Source organism: Montipora foliosa, chromosome 4 (assembly GCF_036669935.1).
Source record: "Montipora foliosa isolate CH-2021 chromosome 4, ASM3666993v2, whole genome shotgun sequence".
Classification (NCBI taxonomy): Eukaryota; Metazoa; Cnidaria; class Anthozoa; order Scleractinia; family Acroporidae; genus Montipora; species Montipora foliosa.
In genome coordinates, this window is record NC_090872.1 from 23,575,599 (window position 1) to 23,595,598 (window position 20,000).

The 20,000-nt window shown below is 40.7% G+C and overlaps 2 protein-coding genes across 2 annotated transcripts in view; one reads left to right on the forward strand and one right to left on the reverse strand.

Moving 5' to 3' along the window:
- Window positions 1–13,120, forward strand: part of LOC138001140 (uncharacterized) — a 29,898-nt gene extending 16,778 nt beyond the window's left edge. The window contains exons 2-5 of the mRNA XM_068847803.1: window positions 554–1,439; window positions 2,335–2,654; window positions 8,939–9,824; window positions 10,723–13,120. Coding sequence (XP_068703904.1) covers window positions 554–1,439; window positions 2,335–2,654; window positions 8,939–9,824; window positions 10,723–11,045 — 2,415 coding nt within the window. The 3' untranslated portion in view covers window positions 11,046–13,120. The remainder of the gene's footprint in view (window positions 1–553; window positions 1,440–2,334; window positions 2,655–8,938; window positions 9,825–10,722) is intronic.
- A 2,210-nt stretch (window positions 13,121–15,330) lies between these two features.
- LOC138000338 (paramyosin-like) overlaps window positions 15,331–20,000 on the reverse strand; it is a 7,906-nt gene continuing 3,236 nt past the window's right edge. The window contains exon 3 of the mRNA XM_068846667.1: window positions 15,331–16,579. Within this exon, the coding sequence (XP_068702768.1) occupies window positions 15,420–16,579 (1,160 nt within the window). The 3' untranslated portion in view covers window positions 15,331–15,419. The remainder of the gene's footprint in view (window positions 16,580–20,000) is intronic.

Sequence of the window (20,000 nt, forward strand, 5' to 3'; positions counted from 1 at the left end):
AAAAATATGCCTGTATCTACCGTTTAAATACTAAAATACGTTTAACAATGCTTTGTGTAAGTGGTTTTGAACTATATTCTCATTGGGTGCCCCTGTTACGTCATTTCCAGCAGGTTAAAGCCGACTTTCGATTGATTTCTCATACAGATGACCACCCTAGTACTTTTTGGAATACGATGGCCCTAAAGTTGGTCATATGCCAGTTCGAAAGCGTTGTAAAACCATGGCAAAATCAATTTCGCGCGTTTTGTGTGGCAAGCCCCAAAGCGTTCTAACAGAATTACGAAAGATGGAATGCAGTACTACGCACGACCATTTTTCGGCTTTGTACAAGAAAAACGTCATTTACCATAGCCAACACGAAGCAATCAGTAAATACCTGAGAAATATAATTTCGCCGTTAAATTTGAGGCTGGAGTTCGGATATGTGACGCATAATTACGAGGGAAAACATACTTGTAACAAGCTCTTTAAGGAATTACGGCATGACCTTTCTTCAAAATGTTTACTTTTTTTTTTCGTTGTTTAAATTGTTTCTACTTTTACTTAACAGGTGTATGGAGGAAATACAGTCGTAGTGTGCAAGACTCCGGAACAAATCCGCTGGGTTTCTTCAGGAAACACTAGCTACAAGTGCCTCGTTTGTCCTGATTGTCCCGCGGGATCTGAACCCTCCGTCCCGTGTGGCAGCTCAGTTCCATACGGGACCCCTGTCCACTGCGTTTCCTGTAAACTTGGGGAAACTTACTCGAACAATTACGGGAATCATCAGTGTGAATCGTGTACTGTATGCTCCGAAGGAAGAGCGATAAAAACGAACTGCACTTTGTTCGTTAATACTGAATGCGATGACAAGTGCATTGATGGCTATTATCCCGTAGCATTCATCTTTCAATGTCTCCGTTGTGCGGAATGTTGTGGGGACGAAAACGACGAACTGGCGTCTGAATGCGCAAATGGTCCTAAGAAATGCAAAGTGCGGTCTTTACCTTGTGATAAAAAGGATGTAAGGGCATCTGAAGCAGCGACAAGCGACAGAAAGGCATCCTTTCCCGTCAAGATAAAAAATGAGACCTCTACTGTTTTGTACCCAACTCATACAACGGAAAAGAGACTTCTCGTTAGAGCACACAACCCGCCTGTCAATCAGCCGACTCCATCAGAGGCGTCGATTTCGTGGGACCCTGGTCGGCAAGATTCAAACAACAGAGAGGCAGAGGAAGGAAAAAAAGACGATGGAAACAAAGTATTGATCATTGCTTCTTCACTGATGGCATTCACAACCCTTGTGACAATAGTATTGATATTTTGTTGGATGCTTCGACAAGGCCGACTTCAAAGGTTTTTCTCAGCCGGTGGTGTTGCTGGAAATGACAGAGCACTCCCTATTCCCCTTGAACCGATCGCATCTTCCTCGCAAGAATCGCAAATGAATCCCGGTGAGTAACTAGTCGACTAACAGAACGGTTTCTTTTTATTTCTTGTTCATACCTGCAACATAACCAGCTTTCTTCAGTTTTAAAAGGTTCTCCAGTACATTCATATGACATCGACATTGTCAGTCAAGATGGCGGGACCGCATGCTAAAGCCGCATGCTAAAGTTCCATCGTGCCTGAATCGGGCTAATAAGGCTTCATGTATTTTTGTGACAATACCAACCAGTCCGGGAGATGGGTACGGCTTCTTGTAGGCTTCGCATTTCCTTCAGGCAACAAGCACAAGCACAGAAAAGTGCAGATCGTAATAAAAAGCATATAGTTTCTCTGGTAATGTATTCAATCAGGCTTAACACTTCCAAATGATTGACGATTTGTTGGCTCAGTTGGCTGAGCATCCGAGACTAGCGTGTGGGAGGTCATTAGCTCACCTCCGGCCGGACCAACTTCCAGAGTCTTTACATAATCGAGGAGAAAGTACTGCCTTTGTAATTACATCCACAAATTATTTGACTTTCAAGTCTTCTCGGGTAAGGACTATAAACCGTATGCCCGTCTCACAGTCCTTATTCATAAAGATCCCGGCATATACCATTCGAAAAACGCAGGGCACGAATTTCTCAGTGTCGTGGTCTGGTCTGATCGAGGGTCACAAGTTCATTAGCATTTGGCTATTAAGTGCAACTCTCGTAAAAATAAAAATAAAAAGACTTCACTTCACTTCAACGTTGATATTCGTAGTTTTCTCTCAAAAATGGTCCATAGACCACGATCTTAGTTCCTTTATCATGGCTTATCATGGCTTTATCAGGCAAGCCTTGAAAAAGAACTAAAATACAATAGCATATTTTATTGTGCAAACCTTTTTGATTGAATCTTACCTTTTATTTTTTTCAGTTCAGTTAACCCTTGAGCAATTTGAGAAGGAACACTTGGAGCTGTTCGACTGGATGTGCTTGAGGCTTGATAATGGAAGACGGTGCTGTTTTCGCAAGGACTATGAACTCCTAGCTGCTAAGTACGAGAAGATTTCCCTGGAAGAACGCAACTCTTTGAACGGGGAGCTGACAAGAAACGGAAGCCCTTCTAAGCTGTTAATGAGCTTGCTCCAGGCGAAATACCCAGAGCTTACTGTAGCGGACTTGGTGAAAAAGTTTAAAGAGATGGGACGCAATGACATTGCGAAGGAACTTTCACCGCTTGTCAAGAACTGCGCTTGAAAGTCCGTCTCCTCATAGACTGAGAGATATAACTGCTCTAAAAGGTTGCAGTCTCCAGCAAAAAGAGTGAGTGACAGTTATCATCATGTTAAGGAAGCCATATCAATTTGTGAACATTTAATTTAAGGACCGAACGGATAGAAAGCTTCAGCGTGGGGCGTGTGGCCAGATAACTCAATAGCTTTGAAAGGCCTTTAATAAAAATCGCCGTCGCCTCGTTAACGCTCAAAGGCGTTCACCGGCTATATAGCCAAAGTCACTTTGTTTTTCTTTTTTTTCTTTTATTTTGCTTGGAGCGGGCTTTATTCAAAGGTGATCGCAGTTCCATGGTGACTGGGAGTCAAATTGCTCTCGAGACGAGATGGTGGACGACGATCCATTACGATCAGCAACACTTTTGCAGGTCGATGTTGTTTTGTCCACTATAATATTGTTCAGTTTGAAAATGACAATCTCAGGTTAATTGTATAGACAGTTACGATCGAAATTCGTTATTCACAAGGCTTGAGAAGAAACGCTGCTGTTGTTGTTCAACTTGACCATTGTTATAACAACTTGAATATAAAGCCGGCTTCCGCTCAAATTGTTGAAAGGCGTCGATCAAGATCACCTTCAACTACCATACCGCATAATTTCGAACACTCAATAGTAACATAATTTTCTTCTCTGGCTTTGCAAATTTGAGTATATTTGATCAGAATTTAATTCGGATAATTGATTATTTTATTTATGATGACAGATGACAATGTCAAGCTAACGCCAAATTGACAAGTAATAAGTGAAACAATTACCAAATAACAAACTGGGAAAACAATTTTAAAATGTCTCAAACCAGTTTCAACAATTTCAAGGGGTTTTTTCATCAGAGGGATGGACTTCACAACAACCTAACAGCAATGTTATGTTATCATAGCCTAACAAGATACACACCTTATTATGACATAATTGGTCTCCGTAGCAACAGGAAAGTCATCTTGAAACATTCAATGGTTTATCTTTAAATTAATGATTTCCTCTAAAAAAAAATGCTAAGTGGGTGACCCCCAATTTTTATTGCCGGAAAGTAATAAGTGGCTGAGATAAAACCCTCTGCCAAGTTAAAACAAATTCCCCGATGCCGATTCAGAACCACCTCAAAGTTTCTGAAGGTGAACGCTCGAGAGTTTTTTTGACTTTCCAGAGAGTTTTGTTTTAGCTTGATAATCACTTTTCAGCAACAAAAAAATTGGGGTCAACGCGTTCATTTTTTAGATACAAGTAGATGAAACTATCCATTGTTGCTATGGTAACCTATTACGTCACGCAATCCGTGCATCTTGTCAAGCAGTCATTGGTATTTTATATGATTCGTTGACATTGCGTTTGGTGAAACAGGTGTGTAGTCTCAATCCTTCGAAATAGTACAGTTTTTGAAAGTGTTGAAACTGATTTGAGCCTCCTCAAGTAATCAGCAAACTGTATGTAACATGTATCTCTTTGAAATAATCAGTGAATGGTAAATAAGATGGAAATCAGTCAGTCAGTCAGTTATTATAATTTGTTGTTTTTGGTATTTACAATTAAAAGACGTCTCCAAGATCATAATATATATTTAAGAGTTACAGCAAGTTACATCGTCTCAGTATAACAACGATTTAAAGTCCGTGGTTGGATGAAATGAAATCTATTTTCGAGGACTTTAATTGAGAAATATTTATTTTCGTCACAAAGGACATTTTTTAACACTTTGTAATGAAAGATTGACATGACTTATTTGTAAATAGCTTTGCCTCTCCTGGTGATGAGAATAAAATTTAACACCCTAATACGCCTCTTCATAGTTGTCTGGTCATTAAATATTCAGATCTGAACATTTACAATGTCTGAAGCAGTTGATTAACGGCCAGTTACTGGGGTTACGGCAAATCCATCCTCGAAATAATTTTCGATAACTTTTTCATGGGCTCACGATCGGTTGATTTCAACCCAAGCAGCGGACTCTATCTGAAAAGCCGCTGTTTAGGGAAATGCGTCCGCGTTCATCATCAAGGAAAGGGTCAGAAAAGACCAGGCAGTTGCTGCAAAGGCTGCGTCAGTCATTAACGACCGAATAAAAAAAAACAAAAGTAACAAACTTGTCCTCAATTAATGTTGCTTGTGCTCAAGTGCTAATTTGCGTCACCAGTTATCATTAGCTCTTATTTATTCCCTGCGGTTAACACCTCCGATGAAAAATGTCATGTTCGACACAGTCTGATGCTTCCTGCTCTGGTCTGCGTAACCCTTCGAATCCCAAGAACACATACACCTTATTGCAAAATAGCCCCCATTTTAGTATTCTTTTGTTTGATTGCAAATTGGCCCTTTTGGTCTGGTTCAAGGTTAAATATTCTTTTGAATTTTTCGTTTGAATTCGAGGCCGAAAGGGCCAATTTGCAATTGCAAGGAAACAAAAGAAACCTAAAATTGAAGTGAACTGAGGTGAGGTGAATCTATTAGCCTCTCCCCACGAGGCTTTTCAGGACTAATTTACAATGCTTTTTGGGGGACTTTAGCCAGACTGCTTGTTACGCAGTTTACAACTATTTTTAAGAAGTGAAAAATGCCCCCGTTCAGATAGGTCAGACCACAACACCGGGGACTACGTCCTCTGCTCTTATCGAATGGCGAGTGGGTTCTTTAACGTCCCATACTATTTAATTTCCAACAAGGGCTATGAGACGGGACCTCCGGTTTACAGTCCTTATCCGAGAAGACTTGAAAGTCTAACCATGTGCAGATGTTATTAATTACAAAGGCAGCACTTTCTCCTCAGTTATTTTAAGACCCTGAGTGTTGGTCCGGCCGGAGTCTATCTCAAGACCTTCCGCATGACAGCCCGATGCTCGACCAACTCAGCCACCGGTGCGCGGTGGCCATTTGGTGGCCATTTTGGAATAAGGTGTATACTAGGACGTCGGATAAATAGCTGTCTTTAATTTGAAAAAGAAGGATAGCCTGGGTTGAGATTCAGAAGGTGCGCGAGCATTTATGGGATTACTGGGGACGAGAAGGTAATTGTGGACCAGAATGTAGCTACAGAGTTAAAATCAAAATCACCAAAGGAATCGAGAAAAGGTGTCCGAAAATATGAGGCTAAAAGAAGATGTGTCAAGCTTGAGGAAAACCGGAATAATGCACAGTAAAACAGCTGTAAAGCCACCTTTACAGCTGTTTTACTGTTTTACTGTGCCGCTTCTTTGCCTTGGCGGTAAAAGTGCTTGAAAGAGAAGGTGTATTAGGCCTGGTTCAGATGTCGTGCTTCTGCCGTGCCGAACTCAAATAAAATTGTCATTTCGATTTAAGCACGGCGGTATCACGCGGTTTGAAACCATTAAGCGCGGCACGGCTGACTTAGGTTCGGCACGACTACTTAGTGCGGCAGGACTTGCCGTGCCGCACGGCAGTAGCACGACCTGGTTTCAAACGGCGTGCTATTGTTGCGCCGAACTCAATTCATAAATTAATTTAATGTATTTTGCATTATTTGCATACTATAACGCTGGATGGATGGTTTGTTTTGTCTTTTGAATTTGGCGTGACTGTATTAGGTTCGACGTTTGAAACCGCTGCCGTGCTATCGTATTGCCACTGCCAAGCCAAATTCATTTGAGTTCGGCACGGCAGTAGCACGACGTTTGGAACAGGCCTTACAGAATCTATAGAGGCTAGAAAAATGTTCTAATTTTAACCTGTTATTTTTCCCTTCCGGCTTAAGGCCAAAAGACTGTTAAAAGTGTAATTGTCTCGTGACACTCAGTGACTTAAAAACCACAACATTTCAATTTATTCATTGAATGTTACCCGTTTTTAAGAAATTCAACCTCTGTTCCATTCCCCTTTAAGCTGACGTCACTACCCTATGGCGGCTGGTATTTATTACTTTCAAGGTGCTTTATTGAGAGTTTGCTCAAGAAAATTTAAGAAAACCTTAATTTTGCTTTTGATGTGAAAAATTTCATTCATTTGAAATAAATACTACTATAAATATTTACTTGAGCATTTGAGTAATCATTCATTCACTGAGCAATCATTCCTGCACTTGAGAATTCACTCATCAGTTTCAATTTCATTCCCCTAAGCATGCTTCAATTCAAACACCGGTGTTTAGTCCATTCCTTTAAACTCCCGAGTAAAATGATGAAATCCAGCGCTTTTTTTTCCAAGTTTTTTTCTTCTAATCAGCCACGGACTTACTTTGATTAAGCCTTATGTAGAGGTTGTGGTTTCACTTGTTTAAAGCAGTTTCACTAGACGTTCACTATCTCGTGTGATTCAAGGTAAAAAGCGACCCTACTTTAATTATACCCATGTGAGATTAAATAAGTGAATCAAATTTCCGTGAGCAATTCAATAAATTACAGAGTTGAGGTCATTCTCTTTAAATATTGAAGTTCGTCCCTTTCATTCAAGATTTCATGATACAAAGAGTTAGTGCATGCCTTGAGCTGACGCAGTGTGTCAAAGAAATTACTCGGGTCTAACTCGACCTTTATTTCGTCGTCATATTCGTCAAGCTCGTAAAACTGAGAATTGACACTTCTCCAGCTACTGGTCAGCCGTGTCCTCTTTAAGCGCTCCGTTTGGGACTGGAGCTTATTAAACTCAGGCGAATGACAACGAGCAGCGGACATCTCACTGTTGGCAGATAAGTAACGAGCTTCACTTTCCACTGTGACTTTCTTTTTGCCACTAAACCCTGCACTTGGATCGCCACCATCATCGCCGTGCTTCAAACACAGCTCTTCTTCATAATCATCGTCTTCGTAAAACAGATTCAGTTGGCTCTCTCTCAGCTGGTCTCTCGTTTCTTCTAACTCCGCGCACAGTTCCTCTCTCTCCGATTGCAGCTTTGCAACTTCGTGCTCAGAAACCTCTCGCCTTCGTTTCTCAGCTTGTAGTTGTTTTTCAAGAAGAGCCACCTTGTCCTCTAGCGATTCCACTTCTTCTTCACCTCGTAGTCGTGAGCTCACGGATTCTTCCCAATACTTTAGATCCTCTTCGCTCCCATACCTCGCAAATTCAGATCTGCGTCGGCCTGTTTCATTAATCGTTCCAAGAGAGGAACTCTTCCGGAGATTTTCATGCCAACCCACTTCTCCAGTCCTCTTGCGCGAAAGAATGTCAAGATGATCAGCACTTCCAAACTGTTTCCATCCATCTTCGTGTTCCCATTCTAATGCATCTCTAAAGGCATCAAATCTCTCGGTATTTTGAAATCTGTGTGGCATAAATCCATTTATCAGGACCATGTTACCCTCTATAGTTGCTTCGCCCCGTTGCTCCTCGCCTTCGAGAGATACATTCCCACCGAATTCGTTGTCCTCGCTAAGATTTGAGTCATAATCAGCAAAGAGACCTGAACTACTGGAGTCGCTAAAAACAATGGAGCTTCGTCGAATATCCTCAAGTTCTTTTCTCGTGTTTCTGTGTCGCTTTTTTTCTTCTACAAGCCGCAGTTTCAAGGACTGAGTTTCATCTATGTCATTTTCTAGCTCTGATAAGATACTGTTGATTTCTGCAAACGAAAAATGTGAGAATCATGGCAAGGTGCAAGACAGATACATCTTCCACATATAGCGATGTTTCTCGTGACGTCATCCATTGTTTTTAACATACCAACCAGAACCTAATTGGCTGTTGAAACAATGATTTCTTTTGTCACGTGGTTGGCAAGTTTGAATATCAAAAGAAATGTGACGTCAATGTTTGTAAACAAGAAATATCACCATAAGCGATAAACTACGTCTACTTATACCACGTGGGCTAAAATGTAGTGATCACAACCCGTGCATATGGCCAGAGCTACTGAAATTTAAATTGACCAATCGGAATTCAGCGAGCGGGAAAAACTGTGCTATCCGTCGTCACGTCAACGGATCGAGTGCCAGAAAACCATTCAGTTAAAAGATTTTGTGGCAAATTGTAAAACCATGGCAAAATCAATTTCGCGCGTTTTGTGTGGCAAGCCCCAAAGCGTTCTAACAGAATTACGAAAGATGGAATGCAGTACTACGCACAACCATTTTTCGGCTTTGTACAAGAAAAACGTCATTTACCATAGCCATCACGAAGCAATCAGTAAATACCTGAGAAATATAATTTCGCCGTTAAATTTGAGGCTGGAGTTCGGATATGTGACGCATAATTACGAGGGAAAACATACTTGTAACAAGCTCTTTAAGGAATTACGGCATGACCTTTCTTCAAAATGTTTACTTTTTTTTTTCGTTGTTTAAATTGTTTCTACTTTTACTTAACAGGTGTATGGAGGAAATACAGTCGTAGTGTGCAAGACTCCGGAACAAATCCGCTGGGTTTCTTCAGGAAACACTAGCTACAAGTGCCTCGTTTGTCCTGATTGTCCCGCGGGATCTGAACCCTCCGTCCCGTGTGGCAGCTCAGTTCCATACGGGACCCCTGTCCACTGCGTTTCCTGTAAACTTGGGGAAACTTACTCGAACAATTACGGGAATCATCAGTGTGAATCGTGTACTGTATGCTCCGAAGGAAGAGCGATAAAAACGAACTGCACTTTGTTCGTTAATACTGAATGCGATGACAAGTGCATTGATGGCTATTATCCCGTAGCATTCATCTTTCAATGTCTCCGTTGTGCGGAATGTTGTGGGGACGAAAACGACGAACTGGCGTCTGAATGCGCAAATGGTCCTAAGAAATGCAAAGTGCGGTCTTTACCTTGTGATAAAAAGGATGTAAGGGCATCTGAAGCAGCGACAAGCGACAGAAAGGCATCCTTTCCCGTCAAGATAAAAAATGAGACCTCTACTGTTTTGTACCCAACTCATACAACGGAAAAGAGACTTCTCGTTAGAGCACACAACCCGCCTGTCAATCAGCCGACTCCATCAGAGGCGTCGATTTCGTGGGACCCTGGTCGGCAAGATTCAAACAACAGAGAGGCAGAGGAAGGAAAAAAAGACGATGGAAACAAAGTATTGATCATTGCTTCTTCACTGATGGCATTCACAACCCTTGTGACAATAGTATTGATATTTTGTTGGATGCTTCGACAAGGCCGACTTCAAAGGTTTTTCTCAGCCGGTGGTGTTGCTGGAAATGACAGAGCACTCCCTATTCCCCTTGAACCGATCGCATCTTCCTCGCAAGAATCGCAAATGAATCCCGGTGAGTAACTAGTCGACTAACAGAACGGTTTCTTTTTATTTCTTGTTCATACCTGCAACATAACCAGCTTTCTTCAGTTTTAAAAGGTTCTCCAGTACATTCATATGACATCGACATTGTCAGTCAAGATGGCGGGACCGCATGCTAAAGCCGCATGCTAAAGTTCCATCGTGCCTGAATCGGGCTAATAAGGCTTCATGTATTTTTGTGACAATACCAACCAGTCCGGGAGATGGGTACGGCTTCTTGTAGGCTTCGCATTTCCTTCAGGCAACAAGCACAAGCACAGAAAAGTGCAGATCGTAATAAAAAGCATATAGTTTCTCTGGTAATGTATTCAATCAGGCTTAACACTTCCAAATGATTGACGATTTGTTGGCTCAGTTGGCTGAGCATCCGAGACTAGCGTGTGGGAGGTCATTAGCTCACCTCCGGCCGGACCAACTTCCAGAGTCTTTACATAATCGAGGAGAAAGTACTGCCTTTGTAATTACATCCACAAATTATTTGACTTTCAAGTCTTCTCGGGTAAGGACTATAAACCGTATGCCCGTCTCACAGTCCTTATTCATAAAGATCCCGGCATATACCATTCGAAAAACGCAGGGCACGAATTTCTCAGTGTCGTGGTCTGGTCTGATCGAGGGTCACAAGTTCATTAGCATTTGGCTATTAAGTGCAACTCTCGTAAAAATAAAAATAAAAAGACTTCACTTCACTTCAACGTTGATATTCGTAGTTTTCTCTCAAAAATGGTCCATAGACCACGATCTTAGTTCCTTTATCATGGCTTTATCATGGCTTTATCAAGGGCAAGCCTTGAAAAAGAACTAAAATACAATAGCATATTTTATTGTGCAAACCTTTTTGATTGAATCTTACCTTTTATTTTTTTCAGTTCAGTTAACCCTTGAGCAATTTGAGAAGGAACACTTGGAGCTGTTCGACTGGATGTGCTTGAGGCTTGATAATGGAAGACGGTGCTGTTTTCGCAAGGACTATGAACTCCTAGCTGCTAAGTACGAGAAGATTTCCCTGGAAGAACGCAACTCTTTGAACGGGGAGCTGACAAGAAACGGAAGCCCTTCTAAGCTGTTAATGAGCTTGCTCCAGGCGAAATACCCAGAGCTTACTGTAGCGGACTTGGTGAAAAAGTTTAAAGAGATGGGACGCAATGACATTGCGAAGGAACTTTCACCGCTTGTCAAGAACTGCGCTTGAAAGTCCGTCTCCTCATAGACTGAGAGATATAACTGCTCTAAAAGGTTGCAGTCTCCAGCAAAAAGAGTGAGTGACAGTTATCATCATGTTAAGGAAGCCATATCAATTTGTGAACATTTAATTTAAGGACCGAACGGATAGAAAGCTTCAGCGTGGGGCGTGTGGCCAGATAACTCAATAGCTTTGAAAGGCCTTTAATAAAAATCGCCGTCGCCTCGTTAACGCTCAAAGGCGTTCACCGGCTATATAGCCAAAGTCACTTTGTTTTTCTTTTTTTTCTTTTATTTTGCTTGGAGCGGGCTTTATTCAAAGGTGATCGCAGTTCCATGGTGACTGGGAGTCAAATTGCTCTCGAGACGAGATGGTGGACGACGATCCATTACGATCAGCAACACTTTTGCAGGTCGATGTTGTTTTGTCCACTATAATATTGTTCAGTTTGAAAATGACAATCTCAGGTTAATTGTATAGACAGTTACGATCGAAATTCGTTATTCACAAGGCTTGAGAAGAAACGCTGCTGTTGTTGTTCAACTTGACCATTGTTATAACAACTTGAATATAAAGCCGGCTTCCGCTCAAATTGTTGAAAGGCGTCGATCAAGATCACCTTCAACTACCATACCGCATAATTTCGAACACTCAATAGTAACATAATTTTCTTCTCTGGCTTTGCAAATTTGAGTATATTTGATCAGAATTTAATTCGGATAATTGATTATTTTATTTATGATGACAGATGACAATGTCAAGCTAACGCCAAATTGACAAGTAATAAGTGAAACAATTACCAAATAACAAACTGGGAAAACAATTTTAAAATGTCTCAAACCAGTTTCAACAATTTCAAGGGGTTTTTTCATCAGAGGGATGGACTTCACAACAACCTAACAGCAATGTTATGTTATCATAGCCTAACAAGATACACACCTTATTATGACATAATTGGTCTCCGTAGCAACAGGAAAGTCATCTTGAAACATTCAATGGTTTATCTTTAAATTAATGATTTCCTCTAAAAAAAATGCTAAGTGGGTGACCCCCAATTTTTATTGCCGGAAAGTAATAAGTGGCTGAGATAAAACCCTCTGCCAAGTTAAAACAAATTCCCCGATGCCGATTCAGAACCACCTCAAAGTTTCTGAAGGTGAACGCTCGAGAGTTTTTTTGACTTTCCAGAGAGTTTTGTTTTAGCTTGATAATCACTTTTCAGCAACAAAAAAATTGGGGTCAACGCGTTCATTTTTTAGATACAAGTAGATGAAACTATCCATTGTTGCTATGGTAACCTATTACGTCACGCAATCCGTGCATCTTGTCAAGCAGTCATTGGTATTTTATATGATTCGTTGACATTGCGTTTGGTGAAACAGGTGTGTAGTCTCAATCCTTCGAAATAGTACAGTTTTTGAAAGTGTTGAAACTGATTTGAGCCTCCTCAAGTAATCAGCAAACTGTATGTAACATGTATCTCTTTGAAATAATCAGTGAATGGTAAATAAGATGGAAATCAGTCAGTCAGTCAGTTATTATAATTTGTTGTTTTTGGTATTTACAATTAAAAGACGTCTCCAAGATCATAATATATATTTAAGAGTTACAGCAAGTTACATCGTCTCAGTATAACAACGATTTAAAGTCCGTGGTTGGATGAAATGAAATCTATTTTCGAGGACTTTAATTGAGAAATATTTATTTTCGTCACAAAGGACATTTTTTAACACTTTGTAATGAAAGATTGACATGACTTATTTGTAAATAGCTTTGCCTCTCCTGGTGATGAGAATAAAATTTAACACCCTAATACGCCTCTTCATAGTTGTCTGGTCATTAAATATTCAGATCTGAACATTTACAATGTCTGAAGCAGTTGATTAACGGCCAGTTACTGGGGTTACGGCAAATCCATCCTCGAAATAATTTTCGATAACTTTTTCATGGGCTCACGATCGGTTGATTTCAACCCAAGCAGCGGACTCTATCTGAAAAGCCGCTGTTTAGGGAAATGCGTCCGCGTTCATCATCAAGGAAAGGGTCAGAAAAGACCAGGCAGTTGCTGCAAAGGCTGCGTCAGTCATTAACGACCGAATAAAAAAAAACAAAAGTAACAAACTTGTCCTCAATTAATGTTGCTTGTGCTCAAGTGCTAATTTGCGTCACCAGTTATCATTAGCTCTTAATGATTCCCTGCGGTTAACACCTCCGATGAAAAATGTCATGTTCGACACAGTCTGATGCTTCCTGCTCTGGTCTGCGTAACCCTTCGAATCCCAAGAACACATACACCTTATTGCAAAATAGCCCCCATTTTAGTATTCTTTTGTTTGATTGCAAATTGGCCCTTTTGGTCTGGTTCAAGGTTAAATATTCTTTTGAATTTTTCGTTTGAATTCGAGGCCGAAAGGGCCAATTTGCAATTGCAAGGAAACAAAAGAAACCTAAAATTGAAGTGAACTGAGGTGAGGTGAATCTATTAGCCTCTCCCCACGAGGCTTTTCAGGACTAATTTACAATGCTTTTTGGGGGACTTTAGCCAGACTGCTTGTTACGCAGTTTACAACTATTTTTAAGAAGTGAAAAATGCCCCCGTTCAGATAGGTCAGACCACAACACCGGGGACTACGTCCTCTGCTCTTATCGAATGGCGAGTGGGTTCTTTAACGTCCCATACTATTTAATTTCCAACAAGGGCTATGAGACGGGACCTCCGGTTTACAGTCCTTATCCGAGAAGACTTGAAAGTCTAACCATGTGCAGATGTTATTAATTACAAAGGCAGCACTTTCTCCTCAGTTATTTTAAGACCCTGAGTGTTGGTCCGGCCGGAGTCTATCTCAAGACCTTCCGCATGACAGCCCGATGCTCGACCAACTCAGCCACCGGTGCGCGGTGGCCATTTGGTGGCCATTTTGGAATAAGGTGTATACTAGGACGTCGGATAAATAGCTGTCTTTAATTTGAAAAAGAAGGATAGCCTGGGTTGAGATTCAGAAGGTGCGCGAGCATTTATGGGATTACTGGGGACGAGAAGGTAATTGTGGACCAGAATGTAGCTACAGAGTTAAAATCAAAATCACCAAAGGAATCGAGAAAAGGTGTCCGAAAATATGAGGCTAAAAGAAGATGTGTCAAGCTTGAGGAAAACCAGAATAATGCACAGTAAAACAGCTGTAAAGCCACCTTTACAGCTGTTTTACTGTTTTACTGTGCCGCTTCTTTGCCTTGGCGGCAAAAGTGCTTGAAAGAGAAGGTGTATTAGGCCTGGTTCAGATGTCGTGCTTCTGCCGTGCCGAACTCAAATAAAATTGTCATTTCGATTTAAGCACGGCGGTATCACGCGGTTTGAAACCATTAAGCGCGGCACGGCTGACTTAGGTTCGGCACGACTACTTAGTGCGGCAGGACTTGCCGTGCCGCACGGCAGTAGCACGACCTGGTTTCAAACGGCGTGCTATTGTTGCGCCGAACTCAATTCATAAATTAATTTAATGTATTTTGCATTATTTGCATACTATAACGCTGGATGGATGGTTTGTTTTGTCTTTTGAATTTGGCGTGACTGTATTAGGTTCGACGTTTGAAACCGCTGCCGTGCTATCGTATTGCCACTGCCAAGCCAAATTCATTTGAGTTCGGCACGGCAGTAGCACGACGTTTGGAACAGGCCTTACAGAATCTATAGAGGCTAGAAAAATGTTCTAATTTTAACCTGTTATTTTTCCCTTCCGGCTTAAGGCCAAAAGACTGTTAAAAGTGTAATTGTCTCGTGACACTCAGTGACTTAAAAACCACAACATTTCAATTTATTCATTGAATGTTACCCGTTTTTAAGAAATTCAACCTCTGTTCCATTCCCCTTTAAGCTGACGTCACTACCCTATGGCGGCTGGTATTTATTACTTTCAAGGTGCTTTATTGAGAGTTTGCTCAAGAAAATTTAAGAAAACCTTAATTTTGCTTTTGATGTGAAAATTTCATTCATTTGAAATAAATACTACTATAAATATTTACTTGAGCATTTGAGTAATCATTCATTCACTGAGCAATCATTCCTGCACTTGAGAATTCACTCATCAGTTTCAATTTCATTCCCCTAAGCATGCTTCAATTCAAACACCGGTGTTTAGTCCATTCCTTTAAACTCCCGAGTAAAATGATGAAATCCAGCGCTTTTTTTTCCAAGTTTTTTTCTTCTAATCAGCCACGGACTTACTTTGATTAAGCCTTATGTAGAGGTTGTGGTTTCACTTGTTTAAAGCAGTTTCACTAGACGTTCACTATCTCGTGTGATTCAAGGTAAAAAGCGACCCTACTTTAATTATACCCATGTGAGATTAAATAAGTGAATCAAATTTCCGTGAGCAATTCAATAAATTACAGAGTTGAGGTCATTCTCTTTAAATATTGAAGTTCGTCCCTTTCATTCAAGATTTCATGATACAAAGAGTTAGTGCATGCCTTGAGCTGACGCAGTGTGTCAAAGAAATTACTCGGGTCTAACTCGACCTTTATTTCGTCGTCATATTCGTCAAGCTCGTAAAACTGAGAATTGACACTTCTCCAGCTACTGGTCAGCCGTGTCCTCTTTAAGCGCTCCGTTTGGGACTGGAGCTTATTAAACTCAGGCGAATGACAACGAGCAGCGGACATCTCACTGTTGGCAGATAAGTAACGAGCTTCACTTTCCACTGTGACTTTCTTTTTGCCACTAAACCCTGCACTTGGATCGCCACCATCATCGCCGTGCTTCAAACACAGCTCTTCTTCATAATCATCGTCTTCGTAAAACAGATTCAGTTGGCTCTCTCTCAGCTGGTCTCTCGTTTCTTCTAACTCCGCGCACAGTTCCTCTCTCTCCGATTGCAGCTTTGCAACTTCGTGCTCAGAAACCTCTCGCCTTCGTTTCTCAGCTTGTAGTTGTTTTTCAAGAAGAGCCACCTTGTCCTCTAGCGATTCCACTTCTTCTTCACCTCGTAGTCGTGAGCTCACGGATTCTTCCCAATACTTTAGATCCTCTTCGCTCCCATACCTCGCAAATTCAGATCTGCGTCGGCCTGTTTCATTAATCGTTCCAAGAGAGGAACTCTTCCGGAGATTTTCATGCCAACCCACTTCTCCAGTCCTCTTGCGCGAAAGAATGTCAAGATGATCAGCACTTCCAAACTGTTTCCATCCATCTTCGTGTTCCCATTCTAATGCATCTCTAAAGGCATCAAATCTCTCGGTATTTTGAAATCTGTGTGGCATAAATCCATTTATCAGGACCATGTTACCCTCTATAGTTGCTTCGCCCCGTTGCTCCTCGCCTTCGAGAGATACATTCCCACCGAATTCGTTGTCCTCGCTAAGATTTGAGTCATAATCAGCAAAGAGACCTGAACTACTGGAGTCGCTAAAAACAATGGAGCTTCGTCGAATATCCTCAAGTTCTTTTCTCGTGTTTCTGTGTCGCTTTTTTTCTTCTACAAGCCGCAGTTTCAAGGACTGTGTTTCATCTATGTCATTTTCTAGCTCTGATAAGATACTGTTGATTTCTGCAAACGAAAAATGTGAGAATTATTTTGCTCACTTTCAGAATCATGGCAAGCTGCAAGACAGATACATCTTCCGCATATAGCGATGTTTTTCGAGACGTCATCCACTGTTTTTAATATACCAACTAGAACCTAATTGGTTGTTGAAACAATGATTTCCTTTGTCACGTGGTTGGCAAGTTTGAATATCAAAAGAAATGTGACGTCAATGTTTGTAAACAAAAAATATCACCATAAGCGATAAACTACGTCTACTTATACCACGTGGGCTAAAATGTAGTGATCACAACCCGTGCATGTGGCCAGAGCTACTGAGATTTAAATTGACCAATCGGAATTCAGCAAGCAGGAAAAACTGTGCTATCCGTCGTCACGTCAACGGATCGAGTGCCAGAAAGCCATTCAGTTAAAAGATTTTGTGGCAACTACCTGGGTTGCCAGCGAGCGGCGATTCGAATGTCAACTGTTGTGCCTCGACTGTTGTGCTTCTTCTAATTATTTTAAGAGGAATTCAGTCTGCTTCTTTCGAATCAAGTGCAATAAGACGTCAAAACTGGATTGATAAAGTATTTATTTTCGCCAACTTCGCACAAAAAAAAAACTTTGATGTCGTCCTTTCGACAGGGCAGATCGACAACAACGTCGCCGTTTCCGGTGAAAGGGTGAAGGATTGACAGGATAGCACAGTTTTGACTGCCGCGCGCACTGTGGGTTCTGTATGCACGGGCATCATTAACCAACAGAAATAGCCATTAACACACCTCTTTATACGTCATAGAATGTAGCCCGACAGTTTACGGTATTACCTATGTTCACAATGGCCACTGCTAGATTTTACTTGGTTGCGGACCAATCAGAAGCGTTGTAGTCGTTGGGCCGAATTTGATTGGCCATTAATAATAATAATAATGATAATAATAATAATAATAATAATAATAATAATAATAATAATAATAATAATAATAATAATAATAATAATAATCCCTTAGATTGGGAATAAAGAACTTGTATCCAGGCTACAAAGTGAAGCTTATCACCATAGTATTTGACTATCTTGGTGCATACTACAAAGACCTAGACAAAGAACTGAATATGTTATTTGGGCCGAAAGTAGCAAGATTGACAATTGAACGGTCCCAGAAATGGGTTATTTCTCAGAACTGTGAGATTGTTAAGAGATTTTCGTGCATGTAATTATGCAAATGCACAAACATAGCAACATAATAGTTGAAAGAGCAGATTTTAGCTTTATCATGCTGAGATTATTAAATACGGGTACAATGTTTATTTTATTTTATTTTTTTATTTTATTAATATTGTTATTTATTTATTTTTAGAATATTTGTCTTATTCAATAATGCATTTAACGCTACTTTTTATTATCTTAGATTTCTACTAACATATGCAACATGCACATATATATCTTTTATATTCTAGTCCACATTGCCTAGGCTGTGCCCGCAGTGATGTTGATATATACATTGAATGATTTTACCAATAAATTTTACCATAATAATAATGATGAAAAGAAGATCATGACTTTTTTTTAGCTTAAAAATTCCCTTATTTGGATGTAACGTGGCTCGTGCAGTTTCCCGCGCGTCGCGTGCAGCATTGATCTTATTTTTGTCCATATTTGGGCATAAAATTGGTGTCATAAAATCCCCAGCTTTGTTCCAAGGAAAAGAGTTGCAAGTTACACTCTCCAAGGTCATGTGCTTCTGTAATGAAATAAAGGACTTTATTTAAGTGTCAAGTGTATTGAGCGCTGCAGCACTAATGGGCGAGTTTCGTATTCTCACGGTCAGACTGGATCTAGCATGAAATGGAGGCTAATGCGGGAAAAATAAGAATCCCCAGCATTAGCCTCTTTTTGATGCTCGATACAAACCAACCGTTAGAATACGAAACTGGCCTATAGGAGGTTTTCACGTGACGTCATCGCCGCCATGCTGGTGAACGAAAACAAAAGATCTCTCATTAGCTTTTTTTGTATGTCCACCAGAAGTCGTCCCTAGAGGTTTGTTGAAAACGTCCTATTGGAGACACTACAGAAATCAAATCATGGGTTGATTTTTTGAGGAGGAGGGAAAACCGGAGTACCCGGAGAAAAACCTCTCAGAGCAGAGTAGAGAACCAACAAACTCAACCCACATATGACGCCGAGTCTGGGAATCGAACCCAGGCCACATTGGTGGGAGGCGACTCCGACGCCGAAAAACTTCACCACTGCGCCTGCGCCTGTTCCATGAAATTTATGTCATACTGTAAACTGATGGGCTAAGACCGAATAGGAGAGATCGAGACTACTGGCCATGGACTTCTGTGACCAGCCAATCCCTTTCTACGGGGGATCCAAGCATAGCAGCTTATGCTAGTGAAAACGAACGTCGACGTGAGCATCAAAAAAACCAGCCACGGTATCCGCCATTTTGTTCCAATGCTCACACTCGATGAATCTGGAACGAGCGCTTCAATTGGCCAGACATAGCAAATTTCCCTGTGCTTATGCTGCGTTTCGTTTTCACTCGACGCAAGCGAACGCAAGCATAAGCGCTTGTGCCTATGCTTGCGTCAACCCCGTTTTCACGGGGAAATAAGCGCTCTTACGCTTGCCCTAGTGCTTGTGCTAGTGCTTGCGCCGCTAGTGAAAACCGCGCTTAACATTCCAGTCGGTCTTGTTGGATATTAGAATAGATTTAACCATCCGGATGCGCAATTGGCCATCTCACCAGTTCAACAAACGCTAATGGAATAATTCCTAAATATTTCTTTTTTTACATCGTTGTCATCCCTCGTAAACAGGGATTTGAAACGTATTGAGCTTTCATGAACTCCCAGGGTGGATTGCTAATCTCTTGGAGATGTTCAGCTAAAAAGTTAAATAACTCTAAAATAAACAAAATATTAGCTTGCCAATAAAGATTTAAATTAGCCATTAGCGTTAATTAATTCACTGCCTTCGATTTAAAACATAAAAGGTAGCCCTGATTTAATGAAAAATTAAAGGAAAGAGCGAGGTAAACTCGATAACTAATTTGTTGTGTAGAAATAAAAAAGGTAGTGCTTTTGCCATAAATTTTAAGAGCTAATATTTGAAATTATATCATGTTTGCGGTGTCGCCAAACACATGATCATTACATCGGCTTGTCTGGCCTGCTGAACTGCCAAACACACATCACTTGAAATAAACGAAAAGCTGATTTAAAACGAAAAAATCCGATAATAGAAAAGAATAACTTGATTTATTAATAAAAGAATTGGTGCTATACAGTTTTCAAAAATTCATGTTTTTTAGGCAACATTGGCGAAAAAATGTCAAGATGTAAATTTTCCATTTCGTGAGGTTTGTGTCACATTCTTTTTATGGAAACACAATACTGATACGTGAAGTTGCCGGTACCCGATCTTCATCCTTAT